This window comes from Amphiura filiformis, chromosome 15 (genome assembly GCF_039555335.1).
Source record: "Amphiura filiformis chromosome 15, Afil_fr2py, whole genome shotgun sequence".
In the NCBI taxonomy this organism is placed as follows: Eukaryota; Metazoa; Echinodermata; class Ophiuroidea; order Amphilepidida; family Amphiuridae; genus Amphiura; species Amphiura filiformis.
This window is the reverse complement of record NC_092642.1, coordinates 21,101,827-21,126,962: the sequence shown is the minus strand read 5'-3', so window position 1 is coordinate 21,126,962 and position 25,136 is coordinate 21,101,827. Positions and strand designations below refer to the sequence as shown.

Here is a 25,136-nt window from a genome sequence, read left to right as displayed (position 1 = left end):
TGAACCGTTCACTTGTAGGTTATGTTTGTAAGCCTAAATATCATATTATTAGCATAAAACATAACTTACCATCACTACAGCATTGGAATGCTATTGCCTGCCAGGCATTTTCCTTTTTCTGGACGTCTTTATATAGTCCCTTACTTTTATGTCATATAAAATGGATACGCTTGTACCGCACTAATAACGTTTTCTTTCAGTTCGTTATCAGCCATTTTGGAACTATCCAGACGTATTTTGCACAACTGTGCAGGTTAATTTTCATTGGGGATTTTTGAAATCATCGTTCCTCGAACGATATTCAGGTGACCTCGAGCCTTTCATATAAATCAATAGTATCTCGCTATCAGTTGCGCGATATTTAATCCGACTCAACTCGGCGTGTCATCATATTTTATTCGTTGCCGTATATATTTTGACGTCACAAAAAGTATTCGACAACGAATATTCGCCTTCGAATATTCACTATGAACCGACCCTTACTTGTCAAATTTTGACCAGCTCATTAGCGCGGTTCATCAAGCATTGGGACATTCTTTACCGTGGGATTACTGCCCTCTGTTGATGACACACACCGACATCGCCTGGTTAATAATTACATTGTACAGCAGAGACACTAACATGAATACACGGGATCGATACACGCGAATGTGCTATGCACGATTTGATATTCAGACGATAAATCTTTGGATACCGGGGTAGAAAATTATGAATATCTCCCGTAATTTTTTTATTCTAAAGCTTTGCTCAATTCATAGCGAGCGTGTAGAAGAACTCAAATATGACAGATATACTTTTTGTAGGTCCTGTGGTTCTTGAGTTATGTTGTAAAGAGGGCTGAAACAACAACACTTTTGTAAAATGTACATAACTCATTAACAACAATAAATTAAGCAAGTTTTCAAAGTATATGATTTGTAGAATGAACTTTTGCAAAACACCAAAGTGTTATTTTTCAATAATATATTGATTCAGATAATGAAAACAATTTTTTGGCTGCTTCGACCAATAATACCGCGTATACCCTTAATACTATTTGGTGGTGTGAAATCTGAAGGGATGACCTGGAGTGATGACAAGAACTTGTCCGATTGGACACATTGGAGCACTGACGACAATGGAGCACTGATGACAATGGAGCGCTGAGTACCACTTGTTATGTGCTCAAAAAAGTCCACTTGCATTAGTCTACTGTAGTAGACCATTTTAATTTATCATCCCTCTAATCCCTCTGACCATCAGTAGCGTACCGTGGCCGCTCCTAACCTGGGGGGCTGACGAAAATTCAATTTTGCCGCCCTTTCTCAACATGCATGACCCGAAAAGGTTGACCCAATTTTTTTGAAAAAGTGAAGAGCAAAAAAAAAAAAAAAAAAAAAAGGATTTTAGGCGCTAGCGCCGTAAAAGCAACACATTTTGATGTATAGTACCATTTTTTCACAAATTTTTATACCTTTTCAAATTTGTTGCCCTTTCTTCTTCCGCCGCCCGTTCTTCCGGCCGCCCCTTCTTCTGCCGCTGCCCCTTCGTTTCGGCCGCCCCCCTGCTTTAACCCCGGGGGGCTGGTGCCACCAAAGCCCCCCCCAAAATATGCGCATGAACCATGATGGAAAATCCACCAATCCTGCTCTGATCCAACAGCTAGCTATCCATGAAAAATGCCTTTTTTCTCTGGGCAGGGCAGTCACTGTGGATATGTTGTGTTTTATGCATGGAATGGTATGTATTGCTTATCAAAAAAGGAATACAAAGCAGTCTAACCTTGTATTTGACGAGTTAAAATTTGTCTTGACCTTTTCTCTCTAAAGGGACAAAAATAACACATAAATGCTTTCAAATTAACTTCCTTTGTTTATTCAGTACTTTGACTTTTCTGATCAGAGTTTTTGAAACTATTTCTGTAACATAAACAAAGAGTACAAAATGTTTCACATACAAAAACAAACACTCGCTTGTCTCAATTCTTCTGTAGTGCATAACAATAGATCCTATCGAATACTACTACGTCACTCATCCTCATTTAAATCAAATTATGTCCACCATAAGGTACCACGGGCCAATTCTCATGATTATAAAATAAAACAGGTGATAGGTATGAATGGTCGTCGAATCGAACTAGAGACCTGTCCCTCTGTCACTTCGAACCAACATGTCTGCCATTTCAATTGTTATACTGTTCCGGTTGAGTTTATTCGATAGGGTCTAGCTTTCTGAGATATTTTATTACTTCTTATTTAATATGAAGTATCAAACATGATTGGCAGGTCTTCTTGTTGAGACTGCTGTTGATTGAAAGCTGTAATTGGTCAGTCAGTAGACTTACCAAACATTTCAACCATGCAATAATCTGGATTTTGTCCTAATCCCCTATCTTTCTGATCATGTGACTAAATGCAGAATAAATCTCAGGAATAAATTTAGGAAAAGATCCATGTTATTGCTATACCAGTCGCTCAGAGCAACATCATTTAATGGGTCATTTAAATTTTTTTGCATAACATTACAATACTTTCTGTTTCTTATTGTAAGTATTTCCCATTGATTAGTCTATGAACCCCGTGTGGAACCCTCATTTGATACTCAGAAAGAATTTTTACGACATCCATTCTCAATTCAAACAGAGATAGCACACAAAACAATTATCATTTCTGTATCAAAAATGTTTCTGTGTATTACTTGTTTTCATTAATTATAACGCATACATACAATCAGACAATATGCTGTCATTATAATATGATAATTGCAAAACTAATTTTTCAGCCGAAGTTGAATTTTTGGCGCTGAATTCCACAAATGCCAAGTTAATCAACTTAATCGTCTAATCAACTTTCATGATCAGTTATCAATTTATATCCATGGGAATAAACGTGCATCTGACAAATGTTTTGATCATGTTTTTATGTTCTATAGTATTCGACAAGGTCCTTCAGCGGTCTGCCAATTTGGGGCTGTTTGCAGCATAAACACAAATGTGGGTTTTGATTGGCTAATTGAATCACATCAATAGATCAGCTCCTCATTGGCCGAACAAGCTGCATAGCATCGCGAGACCCAGGCATGATCTTGTTCTGTTTGTAAACGTGATCATCAGGAAGAGTGGCATGGCAGCACTGAAAGACCTTTTGAATACTATAACAGCATAATTATAAAGGCACAGATCACATGATAACACAAAAAGTAGATTATTTTATACAAAACCAAATATCATGTATTGTGATAAAGTTACACAAAAACTTGTTTTTACACAAAATATTATGCATAGTAAGATATCAGACAAATGCTTAATAAATAACATTATTATGTTTTGATGAGTCCAAGTGTGTGAAAATATTGCATCCAAAACATAATAATGATATAATTGGATGCTTTACACCCAATATTTATTGGTCTTGCTATGAGTTTTAAATATTGGACGAGACATATGGGCTCAATCGATCCAATTTTATATCAATATTGAGCAAAACTGGGGACATTTGATGCAAGGACTACAACTACTGCACTGAAAATTTAGCAACTCAAGGCAAGTAGTTATTGATTTATTGATCAAATATTGGTTTTCCCTCATTTTTGACTGTAACTCAACTGTTGTCTGTGTTGAAATAAAATTTCCAGTGCAGCAGTTGTAGTCCTTGCCCCTATAATATAAATATCTTACTTGTCACCAATGCGCTGTAATTTTTAAGAAAATGCAAAAATAGGCACAAAATTGGCCAATGGTGTAGTACCCCCTTAAGTCTTTTACTCATTAAAATAAGTATTCATTCTGTATTTCAATTATCTTAAAATTGTAACAAATTAATATGAATTTGCATTTCATAAACCTTTCACTATACAATACATGTTTTTATTAATTGCAAAATGTTGATAATATCAAATAACTTCAAATTGATTTGTACAAATATGTTTCTGCACCCATACCTACCAACGCAAAGATGACTGTGTCTGTTTGCAACTATTTCCTACTTTCCTATCTTCCATTTTTATTTCTTTTACAAGAGTATTTCTCCTAATATTGCCATGCTTCTGAATATTTACGATACTTGTGGCAAGAATTGGCTTCACAAGGGAATAACTGTCCACTCATAAAACACTATACCAACCTATAGATTCAGAGGAATAATTCTGGTATACCCTGCCCACAAGTATAACCCTAACCCAACGCTAACCCTAAAACACAGGGTGAACCAGAATTGTATTTAAAACAAAGGGTGTGCAAGGTAAACCAGAATTGTATAGATTCGGGACCTTTATGTATATACAGCATACAAAAAGTATCTTTAAACTTAAAAGGGTATTTCGTGATCCATAGCATCATCCCCCCACTTTTCTCAAAAAAAGGTGAGATTTTTATACCAATGGAAACCTCTGGCTACATAATGTTTATGTACAAAAAATTTCTTGCAGATTAATTTGTTTAGCAAAAACATCGTGAAAATTGAATTACGTTCTGGTATACCAGAACGAAATTACAACACATTGTCTATGGAGCAGTGTAATGGTAATACACATAATCATGCATAACTCGCAAAAGCAAAATCAGAATCAACTGAAATTGTGAGAATAAGCTTTTTTCGTGGATAGTTAGTGATAAATGTCAAACATGATATTTTATATACCTGGATAACTGAAAATAATACACAAATATATTTTCAATATTACAGATTTTTTACTCTATTCTGCATGGTTATGCTTTTTCAGTATTCAATCTATCCATATAAGGCAATGTTTCTCATATTATTTTGTGTCAAATCTCTCAGAGCCCCTTTAAGTCATAGCATGTCATTATGTTCATCATATATGATGCGATCAAGCAAAATCAGTCGGAACTCGGAAATATTAAATTTTCAGTTTTTTATAAGGATAGTAAAAAGCATTTACAAATCTGGATTTTGCAAAAAACACCATTGAAATTGAAGAACCAGTTCCAAAGATATGAGCAATTATAGAGTTTCCTAAACAGCAGGAAACAAAAGGAAATCTTTCCTTTGGCTATATCTCAAAATCAATATTTCCAAGGTCCGACTGATTTTGCTTGATCGCATCAAATATACTGCCCTGATTTGACCTAAGGTCACCAAAAGGGCAAAAATATCGCATCACAGGACTTCCTCTGATGAAGGTGATGTGTCGCATACATACATGTCTAAAATTCAAGAATATGTGAACTTAAATTTTTTGTGTGCTTTATAAGACCAGCAAAAACTGCATGTTCTGGATATATGTCCAGTATAGAATAAATAATACAATCTTGCTTTAAGTGCCAAGAAACCTTCTTGAATATATTTATTGTTCATTACAAGTTGGAAAAAAGAGAGTAAGCTATCCAAGTTATTTAATAAATAATATTGGAAATCATGATACTGCACATGTTTTAATCTGTGAATACAATTATGATTATTTAGGAAGAACATGATATACTTGGGTGGTGTGACCAATTTAAATATCTTGGCTAAGATTTTCACATATTCTCATAATTGTGATAAAATGCAATAAAAGTGCCTCAAAAACAGATTATAGAGTCAATAATTCTCTCATTCTATTCATTTCACCAGGAGTTTTCCGAGACCGGACTGTTGATCACTTTCTTTGATCATGGCGTATAAACGAGCCAACAGAATAATCTCTCTCCTTGCACACAGCGCATAAATGTACAAGCCCATGGCGACCATGACAGATGCGATAACTACATAAACATGTCAAATGATTGTTCCTCATAAATATGTTTGTAAAGATTGTCATCTAGGCAACAGGTCTTACGTTTTGAGTGAGAAATTTTTGTATTAATCCTGAACGCATCATCAGCCCTACTGATCTTCTGGCGGTAACAGTTCATTGACCTGTGCAGCGGATGTTATTGTATCACAGGTCACCTTTGAGTTCAACCTAAGCAGCATCTTCCTGATTGCTGAACTGTAGGCCCCGGCCAAGTTATGATGAACGTGAAAATATCCCACTCAAAAATGTAAAATAAGTCCAGTTGCCTAGTTTCTAGTTCAAATATTATTATTATTCCTCATAAATTCACCTTTACTGTACACCCAAGGTGTACATGGCAGCCATAGATGTGCAGGAGAGAAAATATTCCCATTTATAAGTTGTGCCCAGGAAGTTTTATGTTATGATATATCTTGGGAACCACATCTCCAATCTAAATGGATTTTACAGCAATGTCAATTGTGAAATGAACAAAAATGTATAATAAAAAAAAATCATTTTTTGTAACAAATTATTCATTTGCAACCTTTTTAGTGGTCAACAATCACAAGAAACCTGAAACAAACAAACAGAAAACAAACAAATAAACATAGATAATTTACCAATAGTTTCTGTTCATTTCAGACTTGTATGGTGGACCATACTTCCATTTCGGTAAAAAAAAAACTATACAAAAATAAAATATCTAGATAAATATCTAATTTTTGTTTTTTTTTGATGAATTCAAAATTCTATTTTCCATCCGAATAGTGTCTTTCATATGTATACATGTTTATATTTCCATGTATGTGTTGGTACAAGGTTTACTTTCATTAATACAAATTCCTGTTTTGTATCTTATTTACCGTAACACCCTGAGCACTACCTGTCAATCTACCATTGCCTCTGATTGGTCAATTACGGGATATCTTTACTTTAATCACCAATCAGAATGGAGCTTTGCAAATAATTCACCCAAATTTTTTTGTGTGGTGAAATTATTCTAACAATGTTGCTAATTGGTCTAATTGAAAATGAAAACTTCTTTTTGGCCAATCGGCAGGTAGTTCTCATGGGGTTAAACAAGTAGACACTTTCTTGAGATGCTTAACCTCTAAATGTACATACAAAGTCTGACTTCTTTCTTCTCCATTTTGAAGGCCAAATTCTGCAGCCTACAAAGTCTAGCATTCTCACTGCTCCCTGCATTGTACACACGATACAAATGAAAGAATTCTTTCTGCTGTTCTGCAAAGGCGACTTCCTTGGACGATATCTCAAACAGTTCTTTCTGGTCAAACTTGGTCGCTTTTACTTCAATGTATGTAGTGGTATCCTCACTTTCTACAACTACATCAAATGGTTGACCAGTTTCTTGCAATTCATTGACCCATGTCACTCTTACATCTCCTCCTTCACTTTCCGCTTGCAGTCGCAGATAATTGTACACAAGCGCCTCCCCCCATCGTCCAGTCTGGAGATTACGTTCCGCTTCATCCCAATCTGTTGATATCTCCAGCACACTCATGTACTGGTTAATCTCAGGCCCCTTGGCTAAATCTTCAAATTCAACTTCTACTGTCGGAAGTACAGACCACATTGGAGCCATTTGACGTAATCGTCTACCCGATCCAGGTGTTCCTGAGTACGGTCCACCAGAGTATGGTCCTGGAGTGTAGCGTACTGCAGGCGGTGTGTGGAAACTCATATTTTCGTCCGACTCCGAGATACTGCTATCCGCTTTTGCTTCTACTTCGATCACATCATCTGCTTCTTCCAAGACCTCAACTACTTCCTCATTGCTTTCTTCCATTTCATCACCATCTTCCACAGTTTCTGAAACCTCTTCGTCCTCATCACGGTTGCCTGTTTGCTTTGTGTCATCATCAGTCTTGACAAAGTCTCCCAGTGTTTGCTGGTGAGCACCAGGAGTCTTCTGGCCTCCTCCATGTCCTGTATGATCACCATCACTTCTTTTATGTCCTGTGGTAGACCCTTCACTTGTAGTTGACACTGTAGGCAGAAATTAAAAATGAATAATTAAGCATTCCTATGCAACAATTTCCTAGAGGGTGTGCAGTACAAATGACCATACAGGGATGTTTCACAAACATGGGGCGCATTTTTGGCCATTTGGTATATCAATGAATCCTTTTTCTAGGCCAATTTTGGTGAATGCCTTGACAAGCAGCCTAACTGTAGTTAAAATTGTCAACATTTGCCAACATTTATTTGGAAAATTTGTAAATACTTTGCCAATTTGCATTAAAATTTGACTAAAAATTTATTTTGACATTTGGTATGGCAATGGGTCTGAAACCAAACTTGATGAGTACCCCCGCTTGGGCAAAGCAGTGAAGTGAGCAATATATCGGCTTGCCGCTAGTCCCCGCTAGCGTTTCTGGTGCGACTGCGCAGTGAAGCAAAATCATTGCCAGAGTGGCAAATAGGCAGGAAAGTATGAAACCAGCTTTACCTACGTGTTACCAGGGTTAAGCACTGTTAGATAGGGACAGTATATCATAATCTGTTATTAGGTGTTAATATGTTACAATCATGATGATATCATCACCAAAAGTCTCTTAAATGAAAAGCAACACGTATGTGACGTGTAATGTCAAAAGGAGACACTTTTGGGCAGGTTATCAATTTTGAGGTTTTAACATATCTTAAATATAGAGATATTTTGCTCCAGAACGCCGTTTTCCCCAATGAAATCAGACATTCCTAAGCGAAGATACTTAGTTCGTAAGTTGTGGTATTAAAAAATTGGAAATTGAGATATCGGCCTTTTAAAAAATATTTTTGACAATGTTGAGAGCAGGAATTACCTTGAAAAATGTCTCAAAAATACAAGATGGCAGTTATATTCCGGTATGAAACTCTCAGACAATATTTTCAACATTAATAACATCACATATTCGCAACAAACCCAAATTGTGAAAAAATCACCCCGGTCAGATTTTTGGCTATTTCGCTATTTACGATCCTGCCCAAAAGTGTCTTTGACATGACACGTCACATATGCACTTTATAGGCAACATCCAGCATACCTTGTCTGTGAAATCCTTTACCATCTGCACCAGATTCCACCGACTCAGACCTATTCACATTACCCTGGCCACCTTCACTTGGTACCGATGATTGTCTTTGCAGGTCCCCATCATTAGTAGTATGTGATGTACCCTCAGGAGCAGGGCTCCCAGGTCGAAGTGGTGCTGGTTGGAGCGGACTGGGCGTTGCAGGTGGAGCCGGTGGAGGCCACCTTTTCAATCCTGCTTCATCCTCTTTGGATTTGGGACCTGTTGAAATGAATGCAACAAAACATCAACCTGTTATTTTACTGAACATATATGGACACTTTAAGAAACCATTTTTCCTGAATCATTTTTTTACTGAACCTTTCATCCAGTATCAAGAAGTTCATGCTGGATACCATAATACTTTGAAGGATACAGCATCCATACTCGATACAAGAGCATAGTCTATTGGCCAGTTGAAATCCATACACCCGTCTGGAAGACATGACCTTAATCATTCACACAGGGAGTGTAAATTTTAAATGGGGTTACCTGAATGGGTGACTACATTAGAAATCTACACCCCCTGTGAGGAAGATTAAGGTCATGTCTTTCATAGGGGGTGTATGGATGTCAACTGGAATAGCCCATTCCCCTGACATCTTCCTCTTACATTCACTGCTCCCTCTGTTTTGCCTATTTCAATGTAGCTAAGATTCAATTGGTATTTCTTAAATTAAAGGTGAGCGACTCAATTGACAGCCTCATCCCTACTCCATCAAAATGCAGATTTTTGTATCAGGTGAAAGCTCATTCTCGTCTCCGAACTCCAGCGAAATTTTAGGCCGGAAATATGTTTTGCTTAGGCAGTATGAACAAAACAGTACTTGTAGTTTAGTGGTTACCACCTGGAAACAGTAATGGTCAAGTGGTTTCCACCTGGACATTGTGTACTGCTAACATGCTAACCATGAGTGATAGCCATGTAGAATGTCTCAAGCGTTTCATCCCACAGAATAAATTTTCAAAGCAGTAGCTTTTATTTGAGACTATATTATAGTACATCCACAACAAAATTATACCATATAAAAGGAAAATTGCTGCACCGTGTGTTACTGTGTACCACAAAGATTCACCTAATAGCGCACTGGGCTCCTTTGCTTTGGGGTAAATTTCATGTGCAAATAGAGAGCTCCCGCCTCTAAAATCCCAATAAAAATTATGGTTCCATGCCCTTATTTCCTGGTGGGAATTTTGCAGGAGGGCACTATTTAATAGGTTGTACCTAAAATTCAACTTTTGTTGTCTAGGGAGCCCATAGCGCCATTAGGCAAACCTTTACGGTGTATCATAAGTTCTAATCACATTACCTTTAGATACCATTGGTCCATAAGCACATGACTTTGGAGGCCAGCTACGTATAAGCCCAGCATCACCTTCAAGCCCAGCTTCACCACCATCTGATGGTTTGTGTCCCTCCGTTGGTCTTTCAACTCTTACTGGTGGTGCTGCTGCTGGTGGTGGTGGTGGTTTTCCTGTGGGAAATACAAACAAATACCTTCGTTAAAATCGGCACTTTTCATCCAGGATGTCAGCACAAAGTAAGTAACACTTTATACTGTATATGAGAGTTTTGATCATGGATCTTTTTATCAAAAGAAGAACCCAGAGAAGATTACATTTCCCATGATGCATTTCTTCCCTGTACTGATTTGCTATTCAGTGCAACATTGATCGATAGTGACAAGAAATACCTCAACTGCAAGATCTGAATGAGCTCTGTATTGAGGATTTTTTTCTCACTATCAACCCATGTTGTACTGAACAGCAAATCAGTACAGATTGAGAAATACATTGAGGGGGAAGTGAAAGATATCTTTTCTAAGAAGAACCCAAGGAGTAAGAAAAAGATATCTGGATATTAACTGCTCAGTGCCAGAAGTGGGTAAGTGCAAAAGCTGCCCTGTGAACATTTGGCAATTTACACACAGTATATTGTACTCATCTAAACATGACAGCTACACATGGCAGATATTGCACTTACCCACTTCTGGCACTGAGCAATCGATATGACGGGATGAGAAATAGCTGGGCAAGAGGTTGTTGATCATGAGAGTTTATAGTATGAGTGAGACAGATTATACTCCAATGTTCTAGCCACAGACTACTACAGACTATTTATCAACAGTCAATGTCCCTGTTCATTGAATTCTCACATATTCATGAGGGCCGATCGTTCGATTATGCCGTGTCTAACAATCACACTAGTGTTGCGTGCCTTCGCATATACACGACAGTGCTTTGTGTCTTTATGTTTACGCAAAGGATCGTAAAAATACGCAGTATGTACATAGCAGTTTCGCCTGTCGTATTTCATGCAACAATTGGCCCTCATTATTGGGTGATGCTGAGACTTTGACTGTTTGGAGTTTGTCTGTTATCTCTTTCATCCATGGTTCTAGTACTTACTTATAATCTCTGGCATAATAGGCTTGGGTATCTGCCATTCTTCTGTTCCTTCTTCAAGTGGTTCAAGTTCAAGTTGAGAACAGAGCTTCTCACTGATACCTTGACCAAGATGTGATGGTTCTATGGAGAGCAGCAGATCACCTAAGAAACTGAAGAGTGCTTTCTGACATGACCTAAATCCTTTAGCAAACATCTTGGAGATTTCACGACGGACCTATATTAGTAAGGCAAAATGTAGTGTTAAAAATTATATTTCAGACAAAGATAACCTGCAAAAAAGGTTTGTCGATCTCTCAAACCTGCAGGCACAAGTTTGTGAAAGCCATCCTAGCACATTGCTCTCTGTGCTGGGACTTTTTTACAGACATTTTATTTCAGTTATTAAAAAAAAAAAGTCGCCACTATAGCTGCAAAAAGGTGGACTAAACACACACACACACAAAACACTGTGTAGCACTTTTTTCTGTAAGAAATAAAGGATAACACCTAGCTTTTTAGCAAAATGTTTGAGAGCCAACCCATTATATATATATATATTTGTTGCCTAAAATGGTGTTGTTTCATCTGTACTTGTTAAAATAGGGAACTCGATCTTATCTTAAAATCTTAATATATTAATTTCCAGCAAAACAGAAAGAAACTTGTTGTGAAGTTGTGAAGCATTGAGGAAAAAGACAATTTCATAAACATCAATTTAATCCCAATGTAGCACTAGCAGACAGTGTATCTGCACAAAAATTTGATTTGTTACTATCAAATTTTTAAAATGTTTATTTATCAGGTCATTGACGGAACCTACCTGTGTGTTTCTATGCAGCTGTGGTACTACCTTCTTGACAACATACAAGGCTGACTTCTCCATACCACACTCTATAGTACTAGTATTCATAATCATGGCATCGTGTTTCATTCTGTGAACCACTTCTAGTCTGTCTACCTCAAAGATTGTCATTGTTTTCAAAGTGGCGCATATATTTTCCTCTTGCAGCTGTTTGTAGAGTGCATCAAAATCATCATTTTTCTGAAAAGTATAAAGAATAAATAAGATTACAATGACGGTAAAACACTTCCTGTACCCAGTATCAAATACACAACACCACTTGCAAAGGAATTGTACTTCATTAAGGCCAAATGTTGAATGTTCCCGATGTATATTAAGAGAATAAAGGTATAAATTTGTGCACCTATCATCTCATATATTATTTTAAGTAGAACAAGGCAAAGCCATGTTTTTTATGCCAAAAATAATGTCGCCCGTGTTATACGAGATGATAGATGCACGACAGCGGCTAAAAACAATAAATTTATTCTCAATCTTAAACACTTCAATTGAAATAAAAATATATTAGTCATTAGGACCAAATTTTAATCAAATTAAATCCTATATTTTACAAGGAATGTCCTAGGGCTTATTAAAATTTATCAGTCCCATTGTTGCTATGTGCATCAGATTGGTACAAATAGCGCACACATGCGTATCGCGTCGATGCGCACACACTGAACCATGTTATATCAGTTCATATAACACGGCTAAGAACCAAGAAGATTGCAGGAACTTTTTCAAGTGTTTAAGAATTAACAATTCATTTTCATTTAGAGAACTTCAGACAATTAATCATAGTTATCTTGGCCCCTTTTTCACAAACAGGTGAACCGCTACCACTTAATATAATATTTTCTCATGTTAATGCTCAATACACATATCAAGATCTAAACAGTGGCGGAAGAAGCATTAAAATTTGGGGGGAACAAGCATATTTTGTACTTGTTGGACTGGGATATTTGCGTGCGCAAAGCATGAAAGCAATTTGCGATTATTTTAGCAAAAAATGAAGTTGAATTTTGATGGCCCAGTGCGCTTCAAAATTTTGCATTTTTACTATTTTGCCCCAAAACATGTTGTTCGGAATGAAAGATACACAGGCAATTATTGCTTTATTTTGACTTCTATCAGACTTTTTAGTGTGGATGTCCCCCATGGAAAATTTAGCAGGGGCCTGTGCCTTTCCCTTCTTGTTGAGTGTTTATTTTGTTAGATAGTACACCTGATTTAGTAAAACAATACTGTTTGAGCCCAGTTTACAACAATGTATTTGCATACACGACTATGAGTACTGATCAGAGGAAGAATCTCATCCCGTTGATTTAGTAATAACAATATTGTTTGTGCCCAGTTAACAACTTAATGCATTTTGCATACCTGACTATGAGTACTAATGTAGAGTTGGATATACGGACATATGGTGTACATGAAGAGCTGTACATTGGGACTAGCTTGCAGCAGGGTTGGAATGAACTCCCTCTCCACACATTCCGTCAAAGTCTGTATCTGACAAGCCTCCAAGAACTGCTTGACATTCTCCTTGCTACCCACACCTCTTCCACGACTGCTGCCCGTTTCCCTGATGGTACGGCCTAGTTTGTCTTTATCCGCCATGTTTAAGAGATGTACCCTGGGATCATCGTTGAAGAGTTTCTCAAATTCTGCTGAATCGTCATCGCAGAGAATGGGTTTGGTTGCCAGGGTAACCCATCTGTTGTTGCGTGTAGGGAAGACGGCTTCTTCTTGGAGTAAGTTACGTAAGAATTGACAAGATTGGGAATTGGAGTCAACACTGGCTGCATCTCCACCCCTATAAAGACACAACATAAATCTCTTTGTTATCTGTAGCAAATTTAAATACTATTCTTTGTTTCACCTAGAGTTAGTGATGGCAGTGCTTTTAATACTCTTTTGCACCAAAAGAGTGCCAAAAAGTTGAAAACCCTCCTTGTATATGTGTATATGTGACATGATCAAGTTGGATGTCGCTAATATTGATTTTGAGATAATGGCAAAAACAGTTTTCAAATTCTTTTGTTTTATATTGTTTTCAGCCATTGATAAATAGCTCATAACTCTCCAATTTTGATGGGATTTGTATCAAAATGTAGCATTCGTAAACTGCCAGAAAATGATGTAAAAACTTCTAACTGAAAATTGCAGACATGTGACTCATTCCCCTTGATCATGTCACATATATTATTATATGCTCTGTGACCACCACATCAACTGATAAATTGTTTAAAACGAAAGCATTACACTGAATCATTCATTGTCCATCAAATGTCATTCTGTTAAACTTGTTAGTGAAAAGTGACACAGCATTCAAAATGCGACAAACATAAGAAAAAACATTATGTGTAACTTTGGTCAAGGAATATGGCATACCTTCTGATGCACCCATGTCTTTGAATAGAGTTGTGACAGGATTTCACAATGTTAAGTGTTTGTTTTAAAATATCTATCAAAATAACATAGGTTAAAAGGTTATAATTTGGACAAATTTTTGCATAATCAACCACAAAATGCACCCATTACTCAGTATTTAAACATTGACCAACTGAGGGTGTCCGTCTAGCATGAACCCCAAAATGACACTAACCTGAAGTCACCCATGTCCCTGCTTCCTTTTGGCTATGCTCAGCACATTTCCTTCCCAGCATTCCATAGATTTTCAGAACATCCTGAAGTTTCTCATTGTCAGGAAGCGTGATTTCAGAAGCCACATCTACCAGCAGTACTACATATTCCTTTAGCGTAGGAGTCTGATCGATGAGTTTTAGAGTCAGGAATATATTTTGCACATCTTGGTAGAATTCGCTCACAGCAAATCTTTGAGGAAGGGGTCTGAACCTGTTGAGGTAAAAATGACAAAGAAAAATTGAAACATGGACTATAATGGATTCATCATCAATTTCAATCTACTGATAAGGACAGGAAGACATATGTCCATAAATTGTGCTCATAAGCTTATTCAGCATATGGTTTATTAGCTCATTGATGTACCTCATTAATAAATGAATCGCAATCATATGCAGTGAAGATTGAAAACAGAAATCTAAAAAAAACCACAGCATAAGGCAACAGTTTCAATTCAAGCACTGAAATGAGAGAGATAAGAATGAGAAAATAGACAGACAAAGAAATACTGAATTTTTTAGAACCACAGAGATGTGACGTGAAGAATAAAAGATAAAGATATACTGAGCTGAGTTGAGAAGCAAGAGAGCCAAAGAATGAGAGAAAGAAAAAGGGCAGTGATTTATAGTGCACTACACACACAGCACAATGCTAAGGTGTTGATCCACAAGCCTCAGCACACATTACAGGTTGTCGCTGACCACCACTACGGACCCATATCATTTCACAACAACTCAGGGACTTTGCAGGTTAGGAACGCACACCCTAGAATTCATCAGCTCACCTAGTTTCGTATGGGTTACAACAAGACTATTAGCAGTAAGTTCCTTGTTCAGGGGAATTTCAAGCTAACTCAATTTTATCCACGAGAGCGTATTAAACCACCGCCAGGGTTCGAACCGGCAACCTCGCGCACCATAGTCGAGCACCTTATAGATTGATCTAACCCGACTGCCTAAGAACAAGAGAGAGGGAGAGATAGACAGATAAAGAGAGAGAAAGAAAAAGAAAAGAGGGAAGTGGAGGGAGAAATGTACAAGAAAATATTCCTCTTACCACTTGCATTGTCTATCTGTTTCTGTAGTAATCCAGTAGGATCTTGCCAATATGTACATTTCTTGTGCACAAATTGGCCTTGTACAGGTATCTCTTGATTGGCCTTCCAGTCTGTGATGGTGGCATCTTGTGGCACAAACACAGCAGGGTATTGATCAAATAATTCCTTCAGATCCTGGTACACATACAAAGAAACAATGAATATACAAATTCATGAATATTCTGACAATATTGAATGTAATTAACTGCGAAATTAAACACTTTGAGTATACTATCCTCTTTTGTGTGATAGAGGATGGGCAGGTCCAAAAATCGGGTGAATTCTGACGATAGAGGATAAAAAAACAACAATTGCTTATTCTCTTGCATTAGATATAGATTTTGAGGGAAATTTAAGTGTACACAAATTTTTAGTCCCACCATTTGATACTAACCCACACCTATCAAACTAATTGGCACATACACAATAACGTAGGGTTGTCTTAGGAAGGAGATTAGGGGCTTATTTTACTTATTGTCATCATATGTCATAATTCAAGAGTTACATCGATAACAATTTAAAAATAATCTAGTGGTGATTTTACTTCAAACAAGGAACATGGATTATTCAGCACCTACCTTTTGTCGACACTCCTGGAAGATGTACTGATACACCCTGATAAGATGACCCAGTTTTGCTTTGAAGGATGACCCATAACCTGTGGTTGTCATGGTGGCGTCTTTCTGGTGCGGGCACCATGTCTTCAGCATGGCTAGTATGAAGTCTGGAGTTAGACAACTATCATTACGGACTCTCAAGAACTGTAGGAAGTGACTGCAATGAAAGACGGAAGATATTTATTGGTATTATTTGCATTGCCAATGTAGTCTTTTTTTTTGTTACAAAAGAAAATTTGTATACTATATTTGTGACCCATGCCCCAAACCAGGAAATGCTCAAATGATTTTGAATAAATATGTTGACATACATCTCATTCTGTAAATAATAGTAAATGTGACCTGCTACCATGAAATGATTGTGAAATCGCAAGTTGGTAGTTTCAAGATGGCTGCTATGTTGGTGTTCTTTGTTTCACACACACCTGTTCAAGTAAATAGTATGTCTGTATGTCCTTTATGAATGGGGGTACAATGGGCCATTCACAAAGGACATATTACTGACTTGTACAGGAAAAGGGCAAACAAAGTACACAAACTCTGCAGTCAGGAGATCTTGAAATCCAACTTTGGACTTTCATTTTGCTGTAGCACAAATAAGCTTTAAAATGACACCATCTATACTATTGAAAAAAAAAGAATACAATTTGCCAAGAATTCTTTGTATGTCAATGTATATTTTGGAAAATGTATACCATTGAAGATATCAAACTTTGCCAAGAGTTCTTTGAATCTTAGTGTAAATATAATTCAGAGGATAAAGCTATTACCGTAGGCCACAAAAATAACGGTTTGTCTCAAAGCTCATGAGTGGTTTGAAAACAAATGCGAAATGCATTTTTTTTTTTTTTATTCCCGACTAAGTTTTTTATGGTATTTTGAGAAAAAACTCTTTGATTTTCACTGAATTTTTCCGTAATTTTTTTTTTTTTTTTAAAATAACAATTCTGCATTTCTTTTTTTTTTTTCAAATCTTGTGATTTTACAAATGCTGGTGCGAGCTTTGAGACTAAATTTTTTTTTTTTTTTTGCCTTACTAATGCAATACATACCTGTTTGGAGGAAGCTCCAGGGTCAGATATGGCACATGAGTTCCCAACAGATTAAACAGTTTCTGTGAATATAAGAATATATCCACAGGGCTCTTGAACTGCAGTGACCCATTAGCAATGGTGGGTAACCATGGTGATGACCTCAGCAGTATGTCAAAACTAGACTCGATTTGTTTGATGACATTGCCTGACTCGCTGTCTAGTAGGTCTGCACTCATGTATTTGATGTAACTGTCTTGCCACCTGAAAGTAAAACATCAATGTCAAGAGGTATCAATAATTATGTAAATGACACAGTGACTTATAGTGCGCTACGCACAGGTACAACGCCTAGACGTTGATCCACAAAACGTTGATCCACAAGCCTCAGCACACTACTACAGTAAATTCTGATGAGTAAATTCTAGAGTTATAGGCCGATTTTCCTACCACCATATCACAATATGAATATGATTTGTTTGATTATAATTTGGTCATCGTTAGAACTTGGGGAGCCATTCTGGGCTGTGATGGTTATTCTAAATGTAGACCGACAAGGGTTCTGCACTTATTTAAAGATGTGTTCCTGAATGATGCTAAATAAGGTATATCATGGGCCACAGCACAGGGATCAGCAAATTCCTGAAAACTGTACTGAAGCTTGTTTTTGTTTTTTAAGCTTGTGGGTTTATCGGTGTGCATATAACACACTATAAATCACTGTGCTTTTTAAAATAAGAAATGCATTGCAGTATTGATTAATGTCAAGCCAAATAATTCATATTACATCATCATACCCATCCTATTGGATAACTTGCATACAAGGCCATAAGACTGGTCAAAATATAGACAGGGGCTAATTGTAATTTGTGCACATCCATATCAAAACGATGCACTTGTCGACTGCTATATGTGTCTCATTTCACGTAATAGCTTGGAATAAATACCAGACTCATCTCAAGTGGAGGTTATTTCCAATCATCCCCAAGTCACATAGTAAAGGAATGTTCTCTGTATTCTTAGACCATGTGACTATTAAAGGATGATTTCAAGTGACCTCCACTTGAGATGAGTCTGGTATTTATTCCAAGCTAATGTGTGAAAAAAGACACATGTTGCAGCCGACAAGTGCATCGTTTTGATATGGATGAACACATTTGGTATCTAGCAGAAACTATTTCAAAGAAAGTGTCTCTTGGTCCTTCGATTTGCTACTGAATCAGGAGAAACTTTTGGACTGAGAGACCAGCTCTCCCAAAAAATCCAAGTTTAGACAAAAAGTCAATTAAGTTACTTTTTTTATGTCAAGCATATCTTAGGCATTAACAGCTGAAATCTAGGAGATAACGCTGACGAAACTTCCGCCAGGCACAAGTGACCTGGTGAATGAAGAAGGTCACCGTGAGATAGCTGGCGGAAATTTTACAGGACAGGCAAGTGTAGCCAACAATCAGGCTTATTACCCTGATCGGAACCGACTGTAACGAGGTCTTTTATCCTGGGTCATTTGCCCCACCTTTACCAGATGAGCCACGAGGAGAACGGATAAGAATTTTTTTAGGGGGGTGGTCCTGCAGGGAAATGAACCCAGAACCTCTCTCACCAAAGGCAAAAATCTTAACCAGTGTGCCACTCTGCTCCCTTAAATAATTGTGACATATATGGAGAATATTGGTAAAATATCAGCTCAGCTGAGTTCTGAATACCTCAGGTGCAGATGATTGATCAGATTATGCCGCTGGATCTTCTGCGTTTCTGGATTGGTAGTGTATGATATCAGCTGATCAAATTCCTTGCATACTTGGTCTTTGATTTTATACACACCGTTAGATGGTTTAGGCCAGAATTTATACAAATCTGCCCACGGGCTAGAGCTCTGTAAAAGATAAAGATCAAGGTTAGCAACTATTTTAAACTGTTGGGATTTGGTAGTTCACAGCATCTTGCGAATGGTCGTGAGCTTTGGCAATAATTGCATTGATCATTTCATAGCAAGTGTGTAGAATTCTAATATCACAGGTGTACTTTTGTAATTCCTGTGGTTCTTGTGTTGTAAACAGGGCTGAAACAACAACACTTTTGAAAAACCTACAAACCCATTAACAGCAATAAATCAAGTAAGTTTTCAAAGTATATGATTTGTAGAATGAACTTTTGCAAAACATCAAAGTGTTATTTTTTTACTGCTTTGACCAACAATACATTGTGTACCCTTAACTACAGTACCTCTTACTTTACCCTGTTCATGCAAATGATGGACAAATATATAAGTTTTTGTCTATATTGCCCTTCTACAACGTAAGCCTTGTAAGGTCACAATTAACTTATTATTTCAAGATAATGGACAGAGAGTATATTAGTTTGACCATTTTTAAATGGATTGATTTTAACATTTGGAGTTTGAAACATGCATTGCAGAATAACATTGTGATCATTTTCTATTCAAAGATCGAGAGGTAATCAGGCAGGGAGCATGACAAATAAAACTGACACACAAGATGAACGATGTGGGAGCTATAAAGGAGATCCCAATGCTTGATATAAGAGGTGTCACTTTTGCACTATGTGCATGATTTTCCCCTAAGGTGGAAAATACCCAAAACTTTCATTTTTATATATATTGGCTGGAACTCAACAACAGCAAGACCTGAAAATATGAATGCAATTAATATGGCTTCCTTGACTCCAAGGATTCCAAAGACAGTCCCTGCAAATATGGCTCTTGCTATATCCCATTTACCATCAACCTATGTATTTTAACCCCTGGACACTACTGGTCATCTAACAGCATTTCTGATTGGTTGATAACTTGAAATGCTCATTTCAATTGCCAATTATGGCTAGGGTTTAAACTATTTATGGTCAAACTTGCATTTGCAGATGACCTTATCAATACCCTCCTTGATTGGTTCAAAATTAGTTCTCATAGGGTTAATATGCTCAATATACTGGAAACCAAATAAACTAAATCAGTAATTTTTAAGAAAACCTCTGACAATTATTATTTAATAAATCAAATAATAATAATAAAAGAACATAATATCAATATCATCCCTTACCATTTCTGATTCTTGTAACGTGACTATTTTGGTCTCGACAGCCAAGTAGCAGAGCACACCTAGCTGGGTGAAAAACTGTTGCCAGCTTACCAAATCCCTCTGTGGTATAGGGGTACCTCTATGGACAAGGTAACAGCTATCTAGAAGAACCCAGTCACAACCTGGAGTATTGGAAACAAATATGTTTGACATCAGTATAGCAAAGCACCCTTAGCTGAGTAAAAAACTGTTGCCATCTTACAAGATCCATATTAATATCACATAGATGGTGCACAAAAAGTCCAGCATCATCTGTTTATGAGGGCCGATTTTTCCATGAAGTGTGAGAAATGAAATGATGAAAACAGTTTGCTTGATTGATGAGGTAATAATTCTGCTGTATTTCCTTGGTCCTGTTTCAGCATTTCTCTAGCAACTAACCATAATGCATGGGGGCTACTGCAAAAGAGTGCTATATCAAACCGAGGTCCGTAAGCACAAGAGAGTTAGACCGGGTCTAAAGTTAGACCTGGTCTAAGTGGAATTTAGTTCCATAAGGAATGGTCCTTTACTATTTTTCCTTCAATATAGTAGCTAGCAAATTCTAAAGAATTTAATGCAAAGTTCAAAAATAATACAAAATCACTTAAGGGATCCAAAATGAGCGTTTATTGCGTTTCGACAGTATTTTTTGTGGGACATGAGAGCACATCAGACCTATCGAATTGCATTCTGAATACTGAAGCATGTCTTTCTGATATCAAATAATTTTCATTTTTTTAAATCACAATATAATACAAATTTTATGACAAATTATAAAAATTGGATATTTTTCAAATTTTTGATATATGTTATGACCAACGTATACACCAACCTTACTGATGGCCTAGGGACAGAATACCCTTTACTACCAGGTTCACACAAAGTAAACACAGTACACTGTAGTTACTATTTCAGAACAATAAAACACTAGTAACATTTATTTTGGGGTTAATTACATCATCAGGTGGGGCTTTAACCATGTTAACCTGCTCCACAAGTTATAATACACATACACAATCATATAATGTATAGCATACTAGCATAGAGTAGGAATATTAATATGTTATCATTGGCAGTGCCATCATTGTGGCATGAGATGATCTAGAGTCATTTGTTATCCATATCATGTCTTGATCTGTAGTTGGGAGTTTCCATGAAGACTAGTCTGTACTCTGTAGCCAGTTAATGCATGCTCGCAGTTCGCGTTTTTGTGTACACTACTCAAAGTCATGTCATGACAGAATCCAATAACACAGCACAGCTAGCTTAAGCTTAACAGTTCCTTCATACCAACGTATAACTTTACCTCCACTAGGTTCTTGAATAACTGCTAAGTCTTTCTGGTGAATCTCGTGCATTTACATTGCAAATGTTAGATATAAAAATCTGCAACTATCTCAGCCCATGTGCTAGCCTGAGTCCCTGGCCTCTCACTCGCAAAATGGCGGACAAACATGGCGGCGGCTCGTTCGAGGCCTGAGAACGATCCGTGCATTTTTCATGGAGGACTTTTTCATGCGCCGACGCGTTTTTTTGACGGCGCTGATAAATATCCATATATGGACTTATATAATCCATATATGGAATACATAGTCCATATATGGACATATATAGTCCATATATGGAGATCAAACAACTTAGCGCCATTTCGTCGGAATTTTGAACAGCGATGTCGAAATTCAATCACGGCGCCGTGTGGAAGACAAATTTTGGACAGGATATACCGATTTGTGGAATAATAAATAAGGTATAATGAACGGGAAGTGTTCAACATTGCTTGGACCAAACTGGAGGTGAAGAAAGAGTCGTACATAATCCGATTTGGAAGAATGTGTGTGGATAGTTACCGGGAGTGTCGCTGTGTGCAGTAAATGTGTACACTATGATTATGCATGTATGGCTATGCATGCTAAATTGCTATACTTTTACATGTCATGATGGTGATGATGTTGTTTTTTTACGTACTGTCTGCATGGTCTGAGCCCATTTGAGTGACGACATATTTAATCAGCTCTATTCTAGTATAAAACAAGTTCATTCTTACGGCAGTGTGCTTTCTTATGGTCTGTCTGCATCTCAAGTTGCCGTGCAAAAATGGACATCTCCAATTCAATGCATCATGCATGCAAACCGTGTGTGAATGTAGCCTGTTACTTCTGACTAGGCCTCAGTGGCATACATCGCATCACATTGATTGTACTTGTAGACAGGCCTAGCATCTGACTTGACAAGAGAATATACTGCTACTTGAAAATATCGTCGCACCAACCGACAGTCACTGCAATCATGCAATGCCAATGATCAAAACCCTGAGACTTCCATGCAAGATTCTCCATCATTTATGCCATGCATGCATGTCAATGACAATGTCATGAATGTTGTACCAACACAACATTTAGCGGATAGCCGTAGCACAGCGAGGCCTTGGCCCGAGGCTAACCCTGGAGAAACCAGTTGATTTCAGCCCGATGTCATGATTTTTGCCCAGGATTATATTGTTGCATGCCTACTTCCAGCTTCCAACATGTCCAAAGTCATGAATTGTACTCATGCATACCATCATGGTACTGGCACTGACTGGAGAGTTTTACGCTGATGTTGACAGTGTTACCATCATTCATGGCCATTCATGTCATCATTATTATTGACTGTGTATTCTGACTGACATGAGTACTATATGCCGAGATCTGACTGAACAAGCACCAATGCCGCCAATGGCATACCACATGAGTATACACTATACAGTGTGTCATCCTGTCAGAAGCTGCAGGCCTGCCTACAAAAGAAAAACGGTAAGCAAAAGCACGTCACCAGTTGTGGCCTAGTTGAACATGATGTCCTCTCCTCTCCCGTATGAGGTCTAGACTAATTAGGCCCTGCCCCACGAAGCCCCTGTTGGCCTTTTAAATTATTAATATACTAGCAAGCAAGTCATGATTGTATTATACTGTAAAAGTCCTAGCATATCCACCCCCACCCCGAGTGTTAGTATGCTAGCATGAGCTAGTACGAGGAACCCATACCGCAGTACTAGTAGCTCTGCACAATTATAACCCCCCTATATTAATTGGTCTAAAATTTGTATATCCCCCATTTATGACCTCCCCTTAGGGGGCTGTCATTTTCTACAGAAGGGGGTGGGTCATGAATATGTCAGTGACCGGAGTAAATTTTTCATGACACCCCTATACCCCTATCATGGTCTAATTTTTTTTTTACAACCCCTCTATCTCAGGTCGAAAATTTTATGCCCCCCCTTCCACCAACACAGACTGACTACAAATTATTTACTGGAACTAAGGTGGCTGTCAATTTCTTCGGAAGGGGGTCATGAATATATTGGGGGGTCATAGAATTTTGAGACAAAAAATAGGGGGGTTATAATTTTTTAACAACCAAAATATAGGGGTTATAAAAGAGCTGGTGACTCAAAATCTTTGTGCACTACGCGCGCATTCTTTAACTTGAAAACAAAAATGTGCGCACAATGCAAGATATTTGCGCGCTCCGCGTGTCTTCTAAGTTACACTTACGATCAAAATTTTTAACACGTTTCTGGCCTAAAATTTTTAACACGTTTCTGGCCTAAAATTTTTAACACGTTTCTGGCCTAAAATTTGGTTGCGCTCTGCGCCTTTCTTCCGGTGATGAATAATTTGTGTTAGGGGGGGTCATAAATATTTTCGACCCGCGATAGGGGGGTCGTAAAAAAATTTAGCCCGCGATAGGTGGGTCGTAAAAAAATTGACTCCTGTCAGGCGGTCACTGACATATTCGCGCACTCCGGCCTAAAATTTGGTTGCGCTCCGCGCCTTTCTTCCGGCGATGAATAATTTGTCTTGGGGGGTCATAAATGTTTTCGACCCGCGATAGGGGGGTCGTAAAAAAATTTAGCCCGCGATAGGGGGGTCGTAAAAAAATTGACTCCGGTCACTGACATATATATTCATGACCCCCCACCTGCCGAATAAAATGACATCCCCTAAGGCACGGCGCAAAAAATCTAAATGTGAAGAAAGTGCTGAGCGCATCAAAATTTTGAATCACAAAACTAAAGTTTGTGCATACATTTTGATCGTAATTAAGATTGCTCGCACAGCGCATGGAAATTTTGGGTCACCAGCCCTTAATAATTCTATAACCCCCTAATTTTGGTGTAAAAATTATAATCACCCCCCTATTTTTTGGTCAAAACATTCTATGACCCCCCCTCAGTATATTCATGACCATGCTGCTTTTTTTGCTTTTTCCATGTGATTTCTTTGTTTTGATAATAAAAATACATGAAGATAAAAAAAAATGACAGTCCCTAAATAACCCGATAAATAAACGATCATGTACAAATGATGTACATGTACCTGTAGCTTTACAAATATTTCTAATTTCTTTTCATTTTAATAAAACCCCGGGATAAAACCAGCTCAAATGATCTTTTTTTTAAATCTGTTGCAACGGTCTGTAACGATATTAAAATCTACTGTTAACGAAGGTTAAGCATTTTTCTTGTTTTGACGTGGTCTTGACAGGTAATCAGGTATACATGAATGAAATATATATCCAATAATCAAGTCGCATTATCATCACGCGACAAAAAATTATGCGACCGGAATTTAAAACATTTCAGTTGACTAACTATTTTACTGTGAGTGGGTGTGCCGCGCCGTAA

General features: G+C 37.5%; 1 protein-coding gene across 1 annotated transcript in view; it reads right to left on the bottom strand.

Moving 5' to 3' along the window:
- Positions 1-1,841: 1,841 nt before the first annotated feature.
- The window catches only part of LOC140170788 (uncharacterized), a 62,416-nt gene continuing 39,121 nt past the window's right edge, over positions 1,842-25,136 (bottom strand). The window contains 13 exon segments of the mRNA XM_072194011.1: positions 1,842-7,707; positions 8,748-8,996; positions 10,085-10,249; positions 11,184-11,397; positions 11,983-12,204; positions 13,384-13,816; positions 14,395-14,467; positions 14,609-14,859; positions 15,684-15,877; positions 16,321-16,516; positions 17,412-17,654; positions 19,097-19,266; positions 20,450-20,610. Coding sequence (XP_072050112.1) covers positions 6,809-7,707; positions 8,748-8,996; positions 10,085-10,249; positions 11,184-11,397; positions 11,983-12,204; positions 13,384-13,816; positions 14,395-14,467; positions 14,609-14,859; positions 15,684-15,877; positions 16,321-16,516; positions 17,412-17,654; positions 19,097-19,266; positions 20,450-20,610 — 3,470 coding nt within the window. The 3' untranslated portion in view covers positions 1,842-6,808.